The sequence below is a fragment of the Porites lutea genome, chromosome 1 (genome assembly GCF_958299795.1).
Source record: "Porites lutea chromosome 1, jaPorLute2.1, whole genome shotgun sequence".
In the NCBI taxonomy this organism is placed as follows: Eukaryota; Metazoa; Cnidaria; class Anthozoa; order Scleractinia; family Poritidae; genus Porites; species Porites lutea.
The window spans coordinates 20,752,874-20,767,944 of record NC_133201.1 but is presented as its reverse complement, the minus strand read 5'-3'; the positions used below and the strand labels follow the sequence as shown (position 1 = coordinate 20,767,944).

General features: G+C 37.3%; 1 protein-coding gene across 1 annotated transcript; it reads left to right on the top strand.

Moving 5' to 3' along the window:
* The first annotated feature begins 5,835 nt into the window (after nt 1-5,835).
* Nucleotides 5,836-13,774, top strand: LOC140936053 (gamma-aminobutyric acid receptor subunit rho-2-like). Its single transcript, XM_073385633.1, has 6 exons — nt 5,836-5,898; nt 6,423-6,643; nt 7,046-7,128; nt 9,223-9,351; nt 9,859-10,199; nt 12,409-13,774. Exons 1-6 carry the CDS (start codon nt 5,896-5,898, stop codon nt 12,718-12,720), a joined length of 1,089 nt encoding a protein of 362 aa, XP_073241734.1. The 5' UTR covers nt 5,836-5,895; the 3' UTR covers nt 12,721-13,774.
* The last annotated feature ends 1,297 nt before the right edge of the window (nt 13,775-15,071 follow it).

The window sequence follows — 15,071 nt, the reverse complement described above, 5'->3', positions numbered from 1 at the left end:
ATAAATAAATCCCTTACTGTTGACTGATTTTTCACCAGTTAATCCAGGCTTGACCACCTTTCAGTTTACTAATAAGCCACGTGTCTAATCCCTATTAACCTTGTACTCAATACATTACCATATGCTTATGTGCATTAAAATAAATATAGATATTTGTTTTCGCTAGGAGATCACTGCCAAGTCACAACATACATCTTTCGGTCGCTTATTTTATTATCGCGCACTTTCTGATGTGAGGTTTCTCTCATTCGTTGCTTTACTAAAAATCTATTAGATAAAGCGTGTTATTTACTTTAAACTACTTTTAGAACAGATGAGCCGGGAAAAAATTTTCCTTCCTTGACTAATCTTTTCAAAAACATCCGTAATGAACCAATTTTAATAAAGCAGACAGTGGGAACATATTGTCATGCAAAAACAAAGACAACCCAACAAGAAATACAATTTATCAACGTACATTGAACTCAGACAGTGCTGATTTTCACTTAAAAGCCCAATTTAGTAATTGGTAAGGCACCTGGGGATAAGGTATGTTATCACTAAGAAATGAGTCTCAATCCATAGGTAACACTTAGGATATAGTCAAGCTACTAAAGGATGGGAAATTCTTTGACAGTATACATTGCTTTTGTTTGCTGTCAACTAGCTGTCCACTATGTTCTAACCTATGGCCAAATTCACTTTACTTTGAAATAACAAAGTCGAAAATTATTACAAATCCAAGCCTTCTTTCGCATGTTTTTAGCTTAGAATTTCAGTAGCGTCATAATGTACAGGGAATTCATGTTTTGGATGAAAAACCTAGTTTAAAATTAAAGTGGCCAAGAACGAGACTGTCTTTGAAGTGCCAATTTGAAATACTGCAACCAATAATGTTTCACCTCTTTATTCGTTAATTTTATAGTAATAAGCTTATAACATTTCAATGTTAAGGCATAAATTGTTAGAAGAATATGTATGCACTTTAAAATGTCTTAAAATGTAGGTGCTCTTGATAGTTTTGTGCTCCAGTTATATGAAAACTTTTCTTAGATCATTGCTTTCCTCAGAATTCTGTTCATTATTTTCGCTTCACCTTCATTTAACGGAATAAACTTTTTTTTTCTTTTTTTCAATACGGAAAAATGAATAGCCACTCATTTATTATTAAAGTCTGTCTTTTACGCAAATTCATAAAGTCTGCACGGGTATTTTACATTCCTTCCTCTGCGGTAAACGGTAATCCGTTTTTGTTTTTCACGCACAGCTACAGACGGCAAGGTGAGTTTAACTATACAATGTAGTTGAGTGTTGTCTTGTGTATAAAAGGAATCATTCTCTTTTACTTGTTTACCTTTTTCAGTATCATGATACCAATACATCAAAGAATCACACACCATCCAATTGGCAATGAATCTCTTTGGTCTCGATTTTAAAGCTGTCAATAAAGAAACAAATCGGTGTCGAAGTAAACTGGATTTTGTTTTTTGTAGAAAATTACTCGAAAGTACAGAGCAGAATAAAATGCTCTTTATTATTACAAACAAGGAACACTTCAGGACATCTTTTTATCTCATCATATGTTCAAATGATTTAAATGAACTTTGTCTTTATTCACTCTTCAAGAACGTTCAATTCAACCTTACTAAAACAGCACTTTAAAAGAAATGAATATTGCTTGGTTCGAAAATGCGCTCTTACTGTATAAGGTTACGGCCATGAGCAAATTAATTATTAATCCGTAGCGTTACAGTCTTATGATAAATGTTATCAATTTTCCTTCCTAAACGAATCAACATTATTCCGTGAAATGAAATTTAGGGCGATTGATTATTTTGGCAATGAAACTTTCCTAAACGTAAATCGAAGGGTTGGATAGCTGCCAAATAAGATGATCATACATGCGCATTCTGTGGCAACGTGCTTTTTTCATTTAAAAATTAGTGACAGAAATATTAGAACTATATTATAATTGTACGCCGATAAAAAGAACGTAAATCTGACCTACGGCCCTTTGCGTGTTACAGGGAGAAAAAAGATTCTGCATTTTGTTCTACAAACTGAATAAAAATAATGTAATGGTTTTTTCGTGCCACCTTAGTTGAATCCTGATACAATGCAAGTGGCAATTGTGGTAAAATGTTGTCAAACATGACGAGACGAAAACTATATTTTTTTCCGGTCCATGATTTGTCAAAACTGAACCTTGAGCAGTAAGAAAAAAAAAAACAGACGCAAAAACATGTCAGTGCAATTGAGTAATCATCTTATATTTGTTGTCGCTTTTAATAACGTGTCATCTTGGAGGCTTTGCCATCTTTGGTGCTAAATCGCTTACAAGTTCGCCTCGTTCTGTAATAATTAAAAATGAGCATTCGTACGGATAAAAATTAAAATTTGACTTAGCACAAGATTAACACGGCTTCATGGCTGTTTGACGAGAGCTTCGAGATCATTGCATCATTACACTGACAAAAACTGAGGTAAACACTGCGCTCATTTCACAAAATTTGGGCAGGATACTTAGAAAATACTGGATTGAATATGAGTGACTGATTTTAGTAATTGGTTTTCTATGGCCACCATAATTTTCCCTACAGTAAAAGTTTATCACACTAGCAAATGTCTGTTTTAATAGAATCATAAGACGTAAACATCAAACGTCGGTTTTGCAACCACTGTCTCGTTTCATTGGAATGGGCGCAGCCTTCGTCGAAGGATTTAGAAGTTAGAAGTACATTACGTGTCGCTGTAACTGAATCTGAAAGCACACGAGTTAATTGGGAAAAAATGTATCATAGCAAGACGTCAAGTTATTACCTCTGTTAACTCTAGGAAAGCTGGTTTGTGTTTCTTACGGATTTTGTTAAGGGGGCTGTGTCACGAAATTTATCAAATTCATACGGTGGGAACTACCGCCAAATCGAGTGAAATATAAAAATAACAGCTTAAAACGTCAATAGAAGGTATAAATAACACAGCAGATACAAAAGAAAGAACGAATGGATAAAAGTTCTAAGAAGATTAAACCGGATTACAATTAGGGTTTTTGAAAACTTGTTAGCCTAACAGTTTTCAAAGTTCATTTTTGTTGTTTGTAACGTCTCATATTATGCTTGGGAGACATATTTGTTTGACAAGTAGTTTTCAATTTATCATTTGCCACGAATATCTTCGCTTGTGTTAAGTTCCATTACAAATAAGGACGAGAATTGGGTAAAATGTACAAAATGAATAACACAGCCGAGACACAGGCCCTTCAACGTAAAGGGTTGAAAGGGACTCAAGCTTATATTTTCAAAAAATGAAAAGAAGCGATAACTGTGCTTTTTAGGATGCGTTTCTTTGGGAGAAAGCAATCCGTTTTAACCCTGTTCAGTTTTACGCATCCCTGTCACACTGTTCGACTCAACTACCGGTGTGTGATCTTTTTATAATAGTACGAGAATTTTGATTTAGGAAGCTTTAAACATTTCTGGAATATATTCCTCCAGTTGAAGACATCTGCCCTTCATTTCAGAGCAATGATGGCCATATTTGTTGGTTGTTCATACTTCCGCATTGTTGTGCTCCTACTTTTCAACACAGTGTGTGGACAATGGTAAGCACAAATGGACTATTTTTAATACTCAATACATAAAAGATGATAAGTCTTCTTTGCCCAGAGATTTAAAGCTTCTCAGAACGTTTTTAATCTCGAGACTGTGTATGCCATGTTAAACATTCTGAGAAAGCATGAAGTTTAAGGAGGGCGATTCAGTAAAATTGACGCAGATTTTTGCCCCAAGTATCCTGAAAAGTCTCATATCCTCATTTTCTACAGGTTCATCACGAATTCACAACAAAAATACCAACTCTCAGTTAGCTTAATTTAGCTCAGATAACAAGCACCTAATGGGTTCGAACCTGTTCAAGGCCGAGTTATTTTCAGGCTTTTTTTTTGCAACAGCTTAAGTTCCTTACATAAATGGGATGATATTTCACGTGTTAAACAAGGTACCCTTGCGCATGGCTGGTGAAGAAAATTTCATTCTACAAAGCACGACCTAACAATAACGGTTTTCAAAGTAGCATCTTTTAAGAAGGTTTAGATAACACAGTATTTTGGAAGTACACTGACAAAGTCGTGGTCGCATTAAAAACTCATTACTTGGCTCACTAATTTACAATGCATTTATCTCACCTTTCTTTACCTGCTGATATCTCGATCCCGTAATAAAATAATAATCTTCAATTTCCATTATAAACAGCTTACGCAAGCAAAACAGCAGCTCTACATCTGTATTAGCGAAGTTATTTTCTGATTATGATCAAGTCGTTCGTCCTGGATTTGAGGGTAAGTGTCTCAGTCTGCATATATCCTGTGGACCAAAAGTCCGGGCCTGAAAGCAGTTATTCAAATCAAAATCGAAAGAATATGAGCACCGATACTAGCTTACAAACCAGTCCATTATGTTTCGTTCACTGATACATGTAGTTTTATCATATTTTCTGCAAAACTATTCAAATCTCGATCTTCAATTTAAACAACAACAGCTTTCCGTGCCCGTTAATTATCGGGGTTTTGGATAAACGAGGCCTACAGAAAGAAAGGTTACGCCATACAAAATCGTCTTTGGTTTTTTCCGACATAATGCGCAGTTTTGAAATATTTGGAAGAATATTCCACGTCAAACGAAAGAAGATCTTCAAATATGTTTAGCAGGAGTTTCCTACCAGCGAGAACAACAATATATCCAAACAAGCAGTGTTCTTCGAATAAAAAATGACATAAACTAGAAAAACTGTCAAGGTAAACAAGCACCAGCACTACGGGGAACGATTGTCGCTTTTCTTCCCTATTTATCCTCAAAAACAAATAAATTCACTTTTACCTTGTGTCTGTACGCTATATACATGAGAATTCGCCATTTTCACATAGACCATAATGCATCTTGTTAACCCCCCAAATTTTATATAACAATTTTTTTCAATTTCTCCTGGGTATTACAGTCGTCCCAAGTGAAATCGAAGACAATGGTTATGCAACATTTTTTTAAGGGGTAAACAAGGTGCATTATGTGCTATGTGAAAATGGTGAATTATGGATTGAATAATTAGTATCTATGGAAATTTTTGTTTCCTATTTTGACGTCACATGGACATTCAGTTGTTGAAGTGTAGTGGCCTAGTGGTTAACATTTCGAATTTCGACTCATTTAGGTTCGATTTGAAGCCTTGCCGTCGCATTGCTTCCTTCGACAATGCAAGATTCTTTATTCAATTGTGTCTCTCTTTACTAAAGTGTATAAATGGAATAAAGTACGAACATTAACCACAAAGGACTGCAAAGGACCGCAAACGAATATACCACAGAATGTACGATCTATTAAGACTTGATTAGCAAAAATAACAAGAGCAGCCTATGGCTACAATCCCGCTCTGTTTTGGGTTCTTTCAGTGTCGTGTTGATGTCTTGCAAAGTTAATTTTCACGTAGTACGATCAGCATTGCAGTGTTCTGCTTGCAAAAGTAAATATGTCTATTTGTATAAAAGGAAACTTGCACTGTTGACATACTGCTGGGTGTAGAATCTGTGATGGACTCGCGTGTCATCTAAGAGATGCTTCACGATACAAAATGAACCGGATTAAGCCCCTGCTATATGAACGCTATTAGCTCGTCTTGCCTTTTACTTTAATACGTGATTGATAACTGAACAGACACACGATAAGGTGGAATTTATCCGATTAATACTGTACATGTTCAATGAACCTTGTATTGTCTACTCTACTGCCGTTTTCAGCTATTCTGAACGATGCAGGTTCTTAAATCAAGGAGGAACTCTCGCGATTTTACTTTAAATCTGTAGGTCAGGCAGTGGAGATTGTGACAGATCTTTACGTCGAATCCTTTGGAAATATACATGAAGCAAACATGGTAACTCCGAAAGGATCTTTTCATCATCATCATCGTAATCATCATCACCACTATTAATTAATTAGTTTATTTATTTTCAACTGTCACCTTTAATAAATGGTAACGATTTCTTGATTGTGAAGCGAAAAAACAGCAGCATAAAGCATTGAAGATATACTCTTAAAAACTAAATAAATAAATGTAGCGTGAGTCTGAGCAAAAACCACGGCACGATATTCCAGAAATGTAAAAATGTAAAATTGTATTTACGGTAGAACTAATAGGACCAACGAACAAGCAATTACTAACAGGCGGTCAAGGGCCCAACTTGACTATCAGTTCACCTCTACCAAATTTTCTCTGTTTATTGGTACCATTTCAAAACACTTACTACATCACTCTGGGTATTTTTTTATTGTCGCCAATTTCTCTTCTTTATTTAACTTTCAGGCTTGTCAAACCATTATTAACTGCCAGTTGTCCATAAAGAACGACCGGTTTATATACGTTTGAATGTAATCTATCTTTCTCCCTTACTTTAATAGGAGTTTAAGGTTTACGGATATTTGCGACAGCGATGGAAAGACGAAAGGCTTGCCGGGAAGCTTGAAAAAACATTGACCATAAAGGGAGAGAATATAAACCGAGTCTGGTTACCAGACCCTTTCTGCTACAACGCAAGAGACTCCAACTTGATGCTTCCAGATTCTGCAGTACACAGCAAAGTTTCAATTGCCCCGGATGGCAATATTTTATACACAAGAGGGTTGGATAAAAAAGTCATTAGTATTTAAAACTTTTTGCACAGACTACTTCAGTCACAAATCAAAATTCCAATAAACTTATATTAAAGAAGCATCTTCGTAAAATGCTTGAAAGCTATCATTTCATTGAAAACAATTACAATAAGCAGACTCTAAAGCTTTTTTGGTAACAAAATGACTGTGGTATTTAGAAGGGTCAAGCAAATATAACAGGATATTTCATTTTTTATGGCGATCTATTATAACCTATCTACTTCGACATTGCATATCTCCAACACGCTATTTTACACTGTACGTACGTAGAAAGATTTAAGGTCCTGTAACTCACAAACGTTATCCACTCATGTATACCAGCGAAATTTGACACCAATTATTACAATGTCTATTGTTTGAATTTTTTTCAGGGTGACCTTTCTGGCTTCGTGTGGAATGGAACTTCATCATTTCCCGTTTGACTCCCAGGAATGTTTTCTTAAAATTGGAAGCTGTAAGCAACTTGTTTGAGTGGGATGTAGACTAACATAAGCACAGTTGTTCATTAAATATCGTAAACTGTCGGTTATACGCCCCGCCCCAACCACCTAATTTTAAGCCCCCCATCTGACTTGTATTGAAATGAATTCAGTTTAGTATTAGCACTGCAGTGTTATGGCTTGTGTCTAAGCGCTTATTCTATTCCCGGTAAATGCCTGCTTGGATATAGGCCCTTCTAAATTCCCTTCTGAAGATGTATAAGCCCAGGGCTTATAAGCGCCAGTTTACGGTATTCCAACATGAGCAATGAACACATCATCGCGGTTTCTTTTTAAACAAACAACCTACAATTAAGTTGTATGGCAATGTCTCTATTGATTTAGTTTTGAACCAAGGGGGGGGGGGGGGGGGAGGTAAAATGATGTAACTTTAGAGAAGTCATTGACGCACACTCTAAGGATTAAAAAACGCAACAAAGTTGTTGCTCAATTGTCCAAGAACTACATTCTACCTATTACGTAATCTTCAAAATGGGTTGGATTAATAGGCCTTTCCATGGGCCATTTTCGAGTAATTAAAACTCATACTTGGCTGCGAGGCTGAGGAGAATCAATTAAACGAAATGAATTATTCATCCGTAAGTCTCAATGCAATTTCTTTTGTCAAAAATCCCTCAGCCTTGAAACAAAGTTAGCCGGTTCCTGTTCCAGAGATAGTAGGGTCCTCGAAATTGAGAAAACGCGATCAAGAAAATAAAACGAGAGGAAACTGGGAAGAGAAAGGGCGGCGGAGCCTGTAATCAGTTCTTTAAAAGGCTAGTTCCGGTATACTAGTTCCTGGTATACCCTCTGATTGGTCAGTGTGCATGAGTCATTATCTACCATTCGTAAGGCAACGAACGCGGATCACGTGTGTTATTTTGATGAATACAGGCTACAGCGTCTCCTACTGACTTGCGAGATTTTCGGGACTTAAATGATGTTAAAAAAGAGCAGAAAACTTGACTGTCTTCTGAGCTTGGCTCACGGACCTACATCATTTTAGTAGTATTTTTCAGCTCTTCCAACGCCTGGAAAAAGCCGTCGACATTTCATAGAAATCTACAATAATAGTCCTTTCGCCGCTCATCTATGGATAATATGAGACCAAGCAGGCCAATAGAAAGAGCGTAGATTTTAGGTTTCAATCATTTGACTCTGTGAAGAAGTAGAGGAGGATACGAAGAAAGCGAGAGATGGCAAATGCTAGTTCAAAAGTATTTTATGCCAAATCCAAACCTTATTGAATGAAAACATACTCGTCCTACCACAAGCTAAATGGCCTGGAGGCCTGAAATTATCAACAAAGGTTTTGTCGGATATTATCAATTATCAGAAATAAAATCTCACTGAACATTTCGTAAAACGCGATAGCGCACAAGTTTTAATTGAATTTACTAGGAACGATGGATTGCGAGATTTGCAGAGGCTATTTTAAAACTGGAATTAGAACACATTTAAAATTTCGCACATTAACGGAGTTCGAGTAGCGCGAAAAACTCGCATAATATGAGCATAATTCTAGCAAATTAAAATTTTGACATTTTGACAACCGAATCCGGACGTGACAAAAATGGGCGGAAGAGGATTGTGGAAGAAGTGATCACAAACTCTCTGTCCCTTTCTTTTTCCCGTCATCGTCTCCCTTTGTCGAGATGACACGCTCATATTTTAACGTGGGTTTCATTTACGTGTCATCCCCGCTATATGAGTGCCAGGAACAGGCTAAAGCCAAGTATTAAATTGAATAATTCCAAGCTGAACTATTTGACACGGATTGAAAATTCAAGACCTGAGAAACGTTTGCGTTTTTGGCTTTCGTCAACCATAATCACGAACGCCAACAACGAACCTTTAAAAGAAAAGGAACAAAGAGAATGAATAAGAATCTACCAATCACAACTTATGGGCAAGAAATTGCAATTTCGTCCGCTAAACTAGCGACAGGAGAGAAACACGACACCTGTAATTGCGCAGAGTTTGGGTGTTTATACCGAAAACTGCGGTGGCATATCAGTTAAGAGTTTAGAACACTAACTGCATAATAAAACGTTCCTCTACTTCCTTAGACGCCTATACGATTGAAGATATAATATACAAGTGGAAATACAATAACATAGAAGTGGGGGCAACTCGAACAGCGCAGTTTGACGTCTATAAAGGATCACTCTCGTCATCAGTGGACATCTATAAAACAGGTAGGGTTTTTCTAAAAGTTGGTAAAAGAAAAGGACTTTTATAAAGGTGTCAAGAGTTCACCGGAATCAAACGTTTTTCGATATGAAACGTGGAGAAGGATGTATACGATTGGTAATTCATACAAAAAGAATTCATTTTTCTCTTTTTAATTTTTTCTCCTTTAACTGACGGAACCGCCAAAGATGAAAGACGACTATTGATTTGTAAATTCGGACGGCCTACTAGCCCGAGTGCGATGATTACACTAAAAAAAGAATGAAATTTTATCTATTTAAAAAGCGGTATTGGGACTAAACGGTCATCAAGAGTCATTCGGTTTTCTAAACTGCGCTGACAACAGAAAATCGATCAATTCAGGTTTCTGGAAAACTGTCCACCCACCCCTCCCCACCCTCAAGCCAAAATTTTGCCTGAGTGAGGAGTACGGGTTAATGCCGACTTTAGGGAGGGGTAAGTGGGCAGTTTTCCGGAAACCAAAATTGATCCGGAAAAACTGTAAATTTCAGGTAACTTTTCAACAATAACAGTGACATATTTCCTCAAGCGACATATTGGCTACTACCTCATCCAAGTCTATTTCCCTGACATTTTTGTTGTGGCGCTAAGCTGGATTGTTTTCTGGATGGACAAAAATGACATGGGCAACAGAATGGCTATTGGCATCACCACTATCTTAACTATAACGTTCCTACTTGGATCTCTCAATGGTTTCATGCCACGAGTAAGCTACCCAAAGGCTTTAGACTGGTATTTACTGGTGTCGTTCACACTGACGTTCTTATCACTAGTGGAATGCATGATTGTGTTTGTTGTCTTCATGAGTGAAAACAAAGCACACGATGACCAGGTTTGCTTAATTGTTTTTGTCTTTGTATTTCTTAGGCCCCGTCCATATGTATCTGTTTTTGTCAGAAAATGGAGATTTTTTATCCCTTTCCAAAAAAAAGAAACGCTTTCACACCTTGTGCTTTATAATCCTTTTTGCCCGTCCACATGAAAACCCAATAGCGACCGAAAATGGTACCCACCTTGATGGGAACATGCGCATTCACTGGCAACTGAGCCTGTAACGAAATATTTTTCAAAGACCTCTGTTTTCATTCACCCACACAAGCACAGGAAAACATCGTTTCCAAAATCTCCACACTGGAGGGTGTTTTTTTAAAAAGATGCGTTTTTGGGGACTGTTTACACTGGAAACGTGCGGATGGTGGGCCAAACCGGAGAAAAAAATCTCCATTTTCAAACAGAAACTGATACGTGTAGACGGTGGGATGTAAAGAAGAGGCAGTTAAACGGCCACAAAACGAACTTACACTGTGGCTACAAACGTTGAAAAAAAAAAGACTGCCGAAGTGTGAAAACTGCGCGTTTATAAGACTTTGTATCTCGACATGTGGCTAAAAAATTCTAAAGGGTCTTATTACAGCTTTTTCCCGAAATTATTCTTAAGCATTTTTTCGTTTTCTGTTCACTACAACGGAAAAAAGCATTTAAAGCAAATAAGCCGATTTCGAATTATTAAAATTTATACTTGGCTCCGAGGCGGCCGAAGGGCCATAAACAAAGGTGAAAAATCTCATTGAGATTCAGAAAAGAATAATCCATTCCTTTTGTTTTCTTTTAATTCGAAACTGGCCTAGTAAAAATACTAGGGAACTTAAGATGGAGACGTTTTCGGGGCGACGGCGACCGGACTGGCAGAGAAAGCCTGGAACTAAGGCAGCCGTCGCTCCCCGTCAAAAATAGAACATTAAGATCGCAGTGAACTCAGAAGGACGGCGCCTTTAATTAGAAGAATACCGAAGAGAAAAATATGGCTTCACATAAAGAATTAAGAGAATAAATATTTGCTATGCAGACAAAATGTATCGGATGAAGAGTTTCTCGTTTTGTGGGAAAATTATGAGTCCAAAAATCCCGATTTTCCTCGGGACAGTTACGATCCGTTCACGCTAAAAAACATGCGGGATGCAGCTGAGTTCAAGGTAGAATTTCGTGTTGAAAACAAAAAGATCTCCACAGGCTTGCCGAAGCCTTGCAAATTACAGGAACATTAAAATACTACCAAGGAACCGTATTCTTAGTTTGGTATTGAAATAATTCCCGGGAAATACTTGCATGCAACAACAACAACAACGGCAACAACTTTATTTCAGTATTCCCACGCCGAGTTAGTACATGGTATTATCTATTATTCTATATAATTTTCAATGCGTTTCATTTATACGATATTCTAACGAAAAGAGCGAACTAAAAACACACAATTGAAATATCGGAGTTCATATTTTTTGTCTGGATACTTTTATTTGGCTCGTGGGAAAATTTTGTCCCATGTCAAGCTCACTTACGGTTGGCTGTTTGCCAAGTTGGATCTTGACCCTGTGACATGAAAACATAGAAACATTCAAAGATGTAAGTTTAGATAACAGAGCTTGGAAATCGAGCTTGAAATGTGCCTCAACTAAAACAAGGACAATTTAAGAACGATAATCTGCAAAATGTTGGTTGTTAAACGCAACAAACCTGATTGAAATGAAAGTTAAATACTCACGTTTTCGCCACAACGCCAAACAGACCAGTTTCACGTCGCCGACGGGACCACGACGGCAAGGTGGTGAGCACGAGCATGCGCAGTATCCAACAAATGATGATGTCACGTCCGGTTGAAGTTGCCGTCGCCCCGAAAACGTCTCTATCTTAAGTTCCCTACTATTAGAGCCACTGCAACATCAAAACACTCTTACGCAGAAGACATAAGCTACTATTAAAAAAGTATGAAATTAAAAGAAGACAAGAACTACAGTGTATGGGAAAAAATGTTGCTCATGATCAACAAGATCGGATGGTCTGATGCTTGTAAAAGCAATTAAAGAGACAAATCTAAACTCTTTTAACAACTTTTAACGTTTTTCAATCTTTGAAAATGCCGTTGGATACAATGGAAACGTCGAAGAATAAAGTCACTTGCGATTAACACCGATAAAAGCCTATGATTACCGTTCAAGAACGTGGAGATTGGTTTAAATCATTTCCATATTTTTATCTTATCACAGAAAGGACAAGGCCGTGCTGATAGTTCATCAGCAACAGTTAAGGCGATGTTTCATGATGACCAGGCTGAAGTCCTCATCGAGCGAAGTGAAAGCAAACCGCGCCATGGTGTCAATTGTGTGAATCAGGGTTGTCAATCAAACACTGAAGGCGGCACCTGTGAGAAAACCGCGTTCCTGGTACCCAACCAACAGCAACAGAAAAGGAAAAAAGGTCGTGCTGACTTTATCGACAAGATTTCGCGGGGATTATTTCCACTCATCTTCTTCACTTTTAATATTGCTTACTGGTGCTTCTACTTGCTCATAGTCTAACCTAGTTTCCAGCCTGGTTTTATGTTGATTTCAAGGGACACGCCAATATTAAGCGCAGTACAAGGGACTGATAAAGACATTGAAAATAACGCCACAAACCAACCACAGCTTTCTTTAAATTTAATGGTTGCGATCTGTGTTTGGCAAGACTTAATGTGAAAACTTCAACTTTGTCTATTATGTGCAGATTATTGGTAAAGACGACGAGTGTTTCAGAACTACAGAGAGTTTAAATTTACCAGGGTCTGCTGTAATTTTACCTCTTTCGTTTTATTGCTTGAGTATTTGCTCTTCGTCTGAACTTTCTTGAATACTGTATTAGCAAGAGCCCAGGTGAACTAGCAACTGACGTCCATCTTCATTTTATTTCGTAAGGTTTCTTGCCACTGATTACTGCCTTTCTTGTTTAATTGGGTTAAATTCGATGTTCTCAAAAATTTCGAAAATATCTTTCAATCCCTGGGGCGCTGAATTAGTTAGGGTCAGAGGCACGCAACGAAAGTTTTCAGTAAAATATCTGTTCGCAGAAGCAAATATTGCCAAGAATTTTCTATTACTTGAGTACGGCTATAAATGTCAACATGATTGTTCCATTCATGTACAATTTCCGAAGGTCATCCAATAAATTACCTAAGATTTTCTCAAGTTTAATTTTTCACATTTTACTCCCCAGGTTAGGCTATTTTTCATAGAAAAAAGGCAACCTAAAATTTTCGGATTCAAAAATGAGACGGAAAGAGGAAGGAGAAAATTTCTGTCCTTCGTAACACATTAAAATGCATGTAAAATCTTCGGAGAAATAATACTGAATCCCTCGTAATTTCGGAAAGACTCAAGTTCTCCTAAGATGACCGAACAGAAACAACTAGCGCCGCTTAGAATGCATTTCAAGAGATCTTAAAGTACTCGGTTTTCAATGGCGGATTTATGACCTAACGCGCCCAACTCCGCCATACAAAACTTTTCCAGTTTGTTGAAGAAACTTTTAAACTTTTTACCTAGACCTTCATCGCCCAATAGTCTCATTTCACCTCCGTCCCGTGATATTCAGTGCCACGCCAGCCCCCTAAGTTCATTAAACATCGAACTTTACAATTTATCACACTCATGCTTTTAAGCGTCAAGAGTTAATTAGTAATTAATGAATGAGGCTGAGTAGGATATGAAGAATTAAGCAGATCGAGGAGAGTGTTATCCACCTCGGCCTTCGGCCTCTGTGGATAACACCCTCCGAGATCTACTTAATTCTTTATATCCTACGAAAGCCGAATTCATTAATTGCTTTATTATTCATTCAGAATAATTCCTAGTTTAAAAACATAGCTAAAACATGCTTACCTGCATCAATGTTAAGTTTATCTTCCATAGTGTACGTTTAGGTTTGTCCAGCTCCGCAAATATTCTCCAAATAGCAGATGTCGCCCTCCGAGTTCCCTTCTTGCTGTTTTTGCTATGTTTTTAGCCATTATTTCGACGAGTTCCAGCTGTAGTTCTTACTCTTGAAACGAGTGAAGTGTTCGCCATTATAGTTTTCAAAATGAAAACAACTCAACCTCGCCCCCAGGTCTTCTCTGTTAACGGAGCATTAACCTGCAAGAACGCTGCATTTTTGACGTCATTTCCTCGTTAAACACAAAATTCTTCCAAATTTGGTCATCAGTAACTGGTTATGGTGAGTTATGCGAGTGTTTTTAGCCAATCAGAATTGGGGAAATATTTTGAATGAATAATAATATTATTTAATTTCTCCTCCTTATATCACTGCTTTATAACACGATTGGTGATCGCAGAAGATGAATCTAAGTAATACTTCAACAAATTCTCCTTAACACTAATTCTATAGGATACGTACACGAATAGGGACAATAAATGACACCTACAATTTGGATAGTAGGGTTTAAATGCCTAACCCTTTTGACAAATTATTATCAAACTCTTCGAGTAGTTTGGCGTTGTCTATGGGTGGCTCTCGTGTATCGTTTTAAATTCTCGAAGTGGCTTTGTTAGTGATCTGATTCATATCAATCAAAAAAGGCGCTCAACTTGTGACTACCGACAGATGACATTGATGTTTCTTTTTGCTACAGAAACTGTACGGAAACAATGTTTAATGAAAACAATTAATAGCTATTATGCACGTAAACCTATAATGCAATAAGTAAGTATCAAACAAGTAGGATGTGAGCTATTTCAAGCCAAAAAAATTATAAGAACTTAGTACTCTTGCACATAATCCTATAATGAAACGAACTATCAAAAAGTAGGGTGAGAAATTCTATAGGATGAGAGCTTTTTGACGCCAAAGCAGAAATTATAAGAAGTGATATTCGCGCGTTCTAAAAAATCAAACA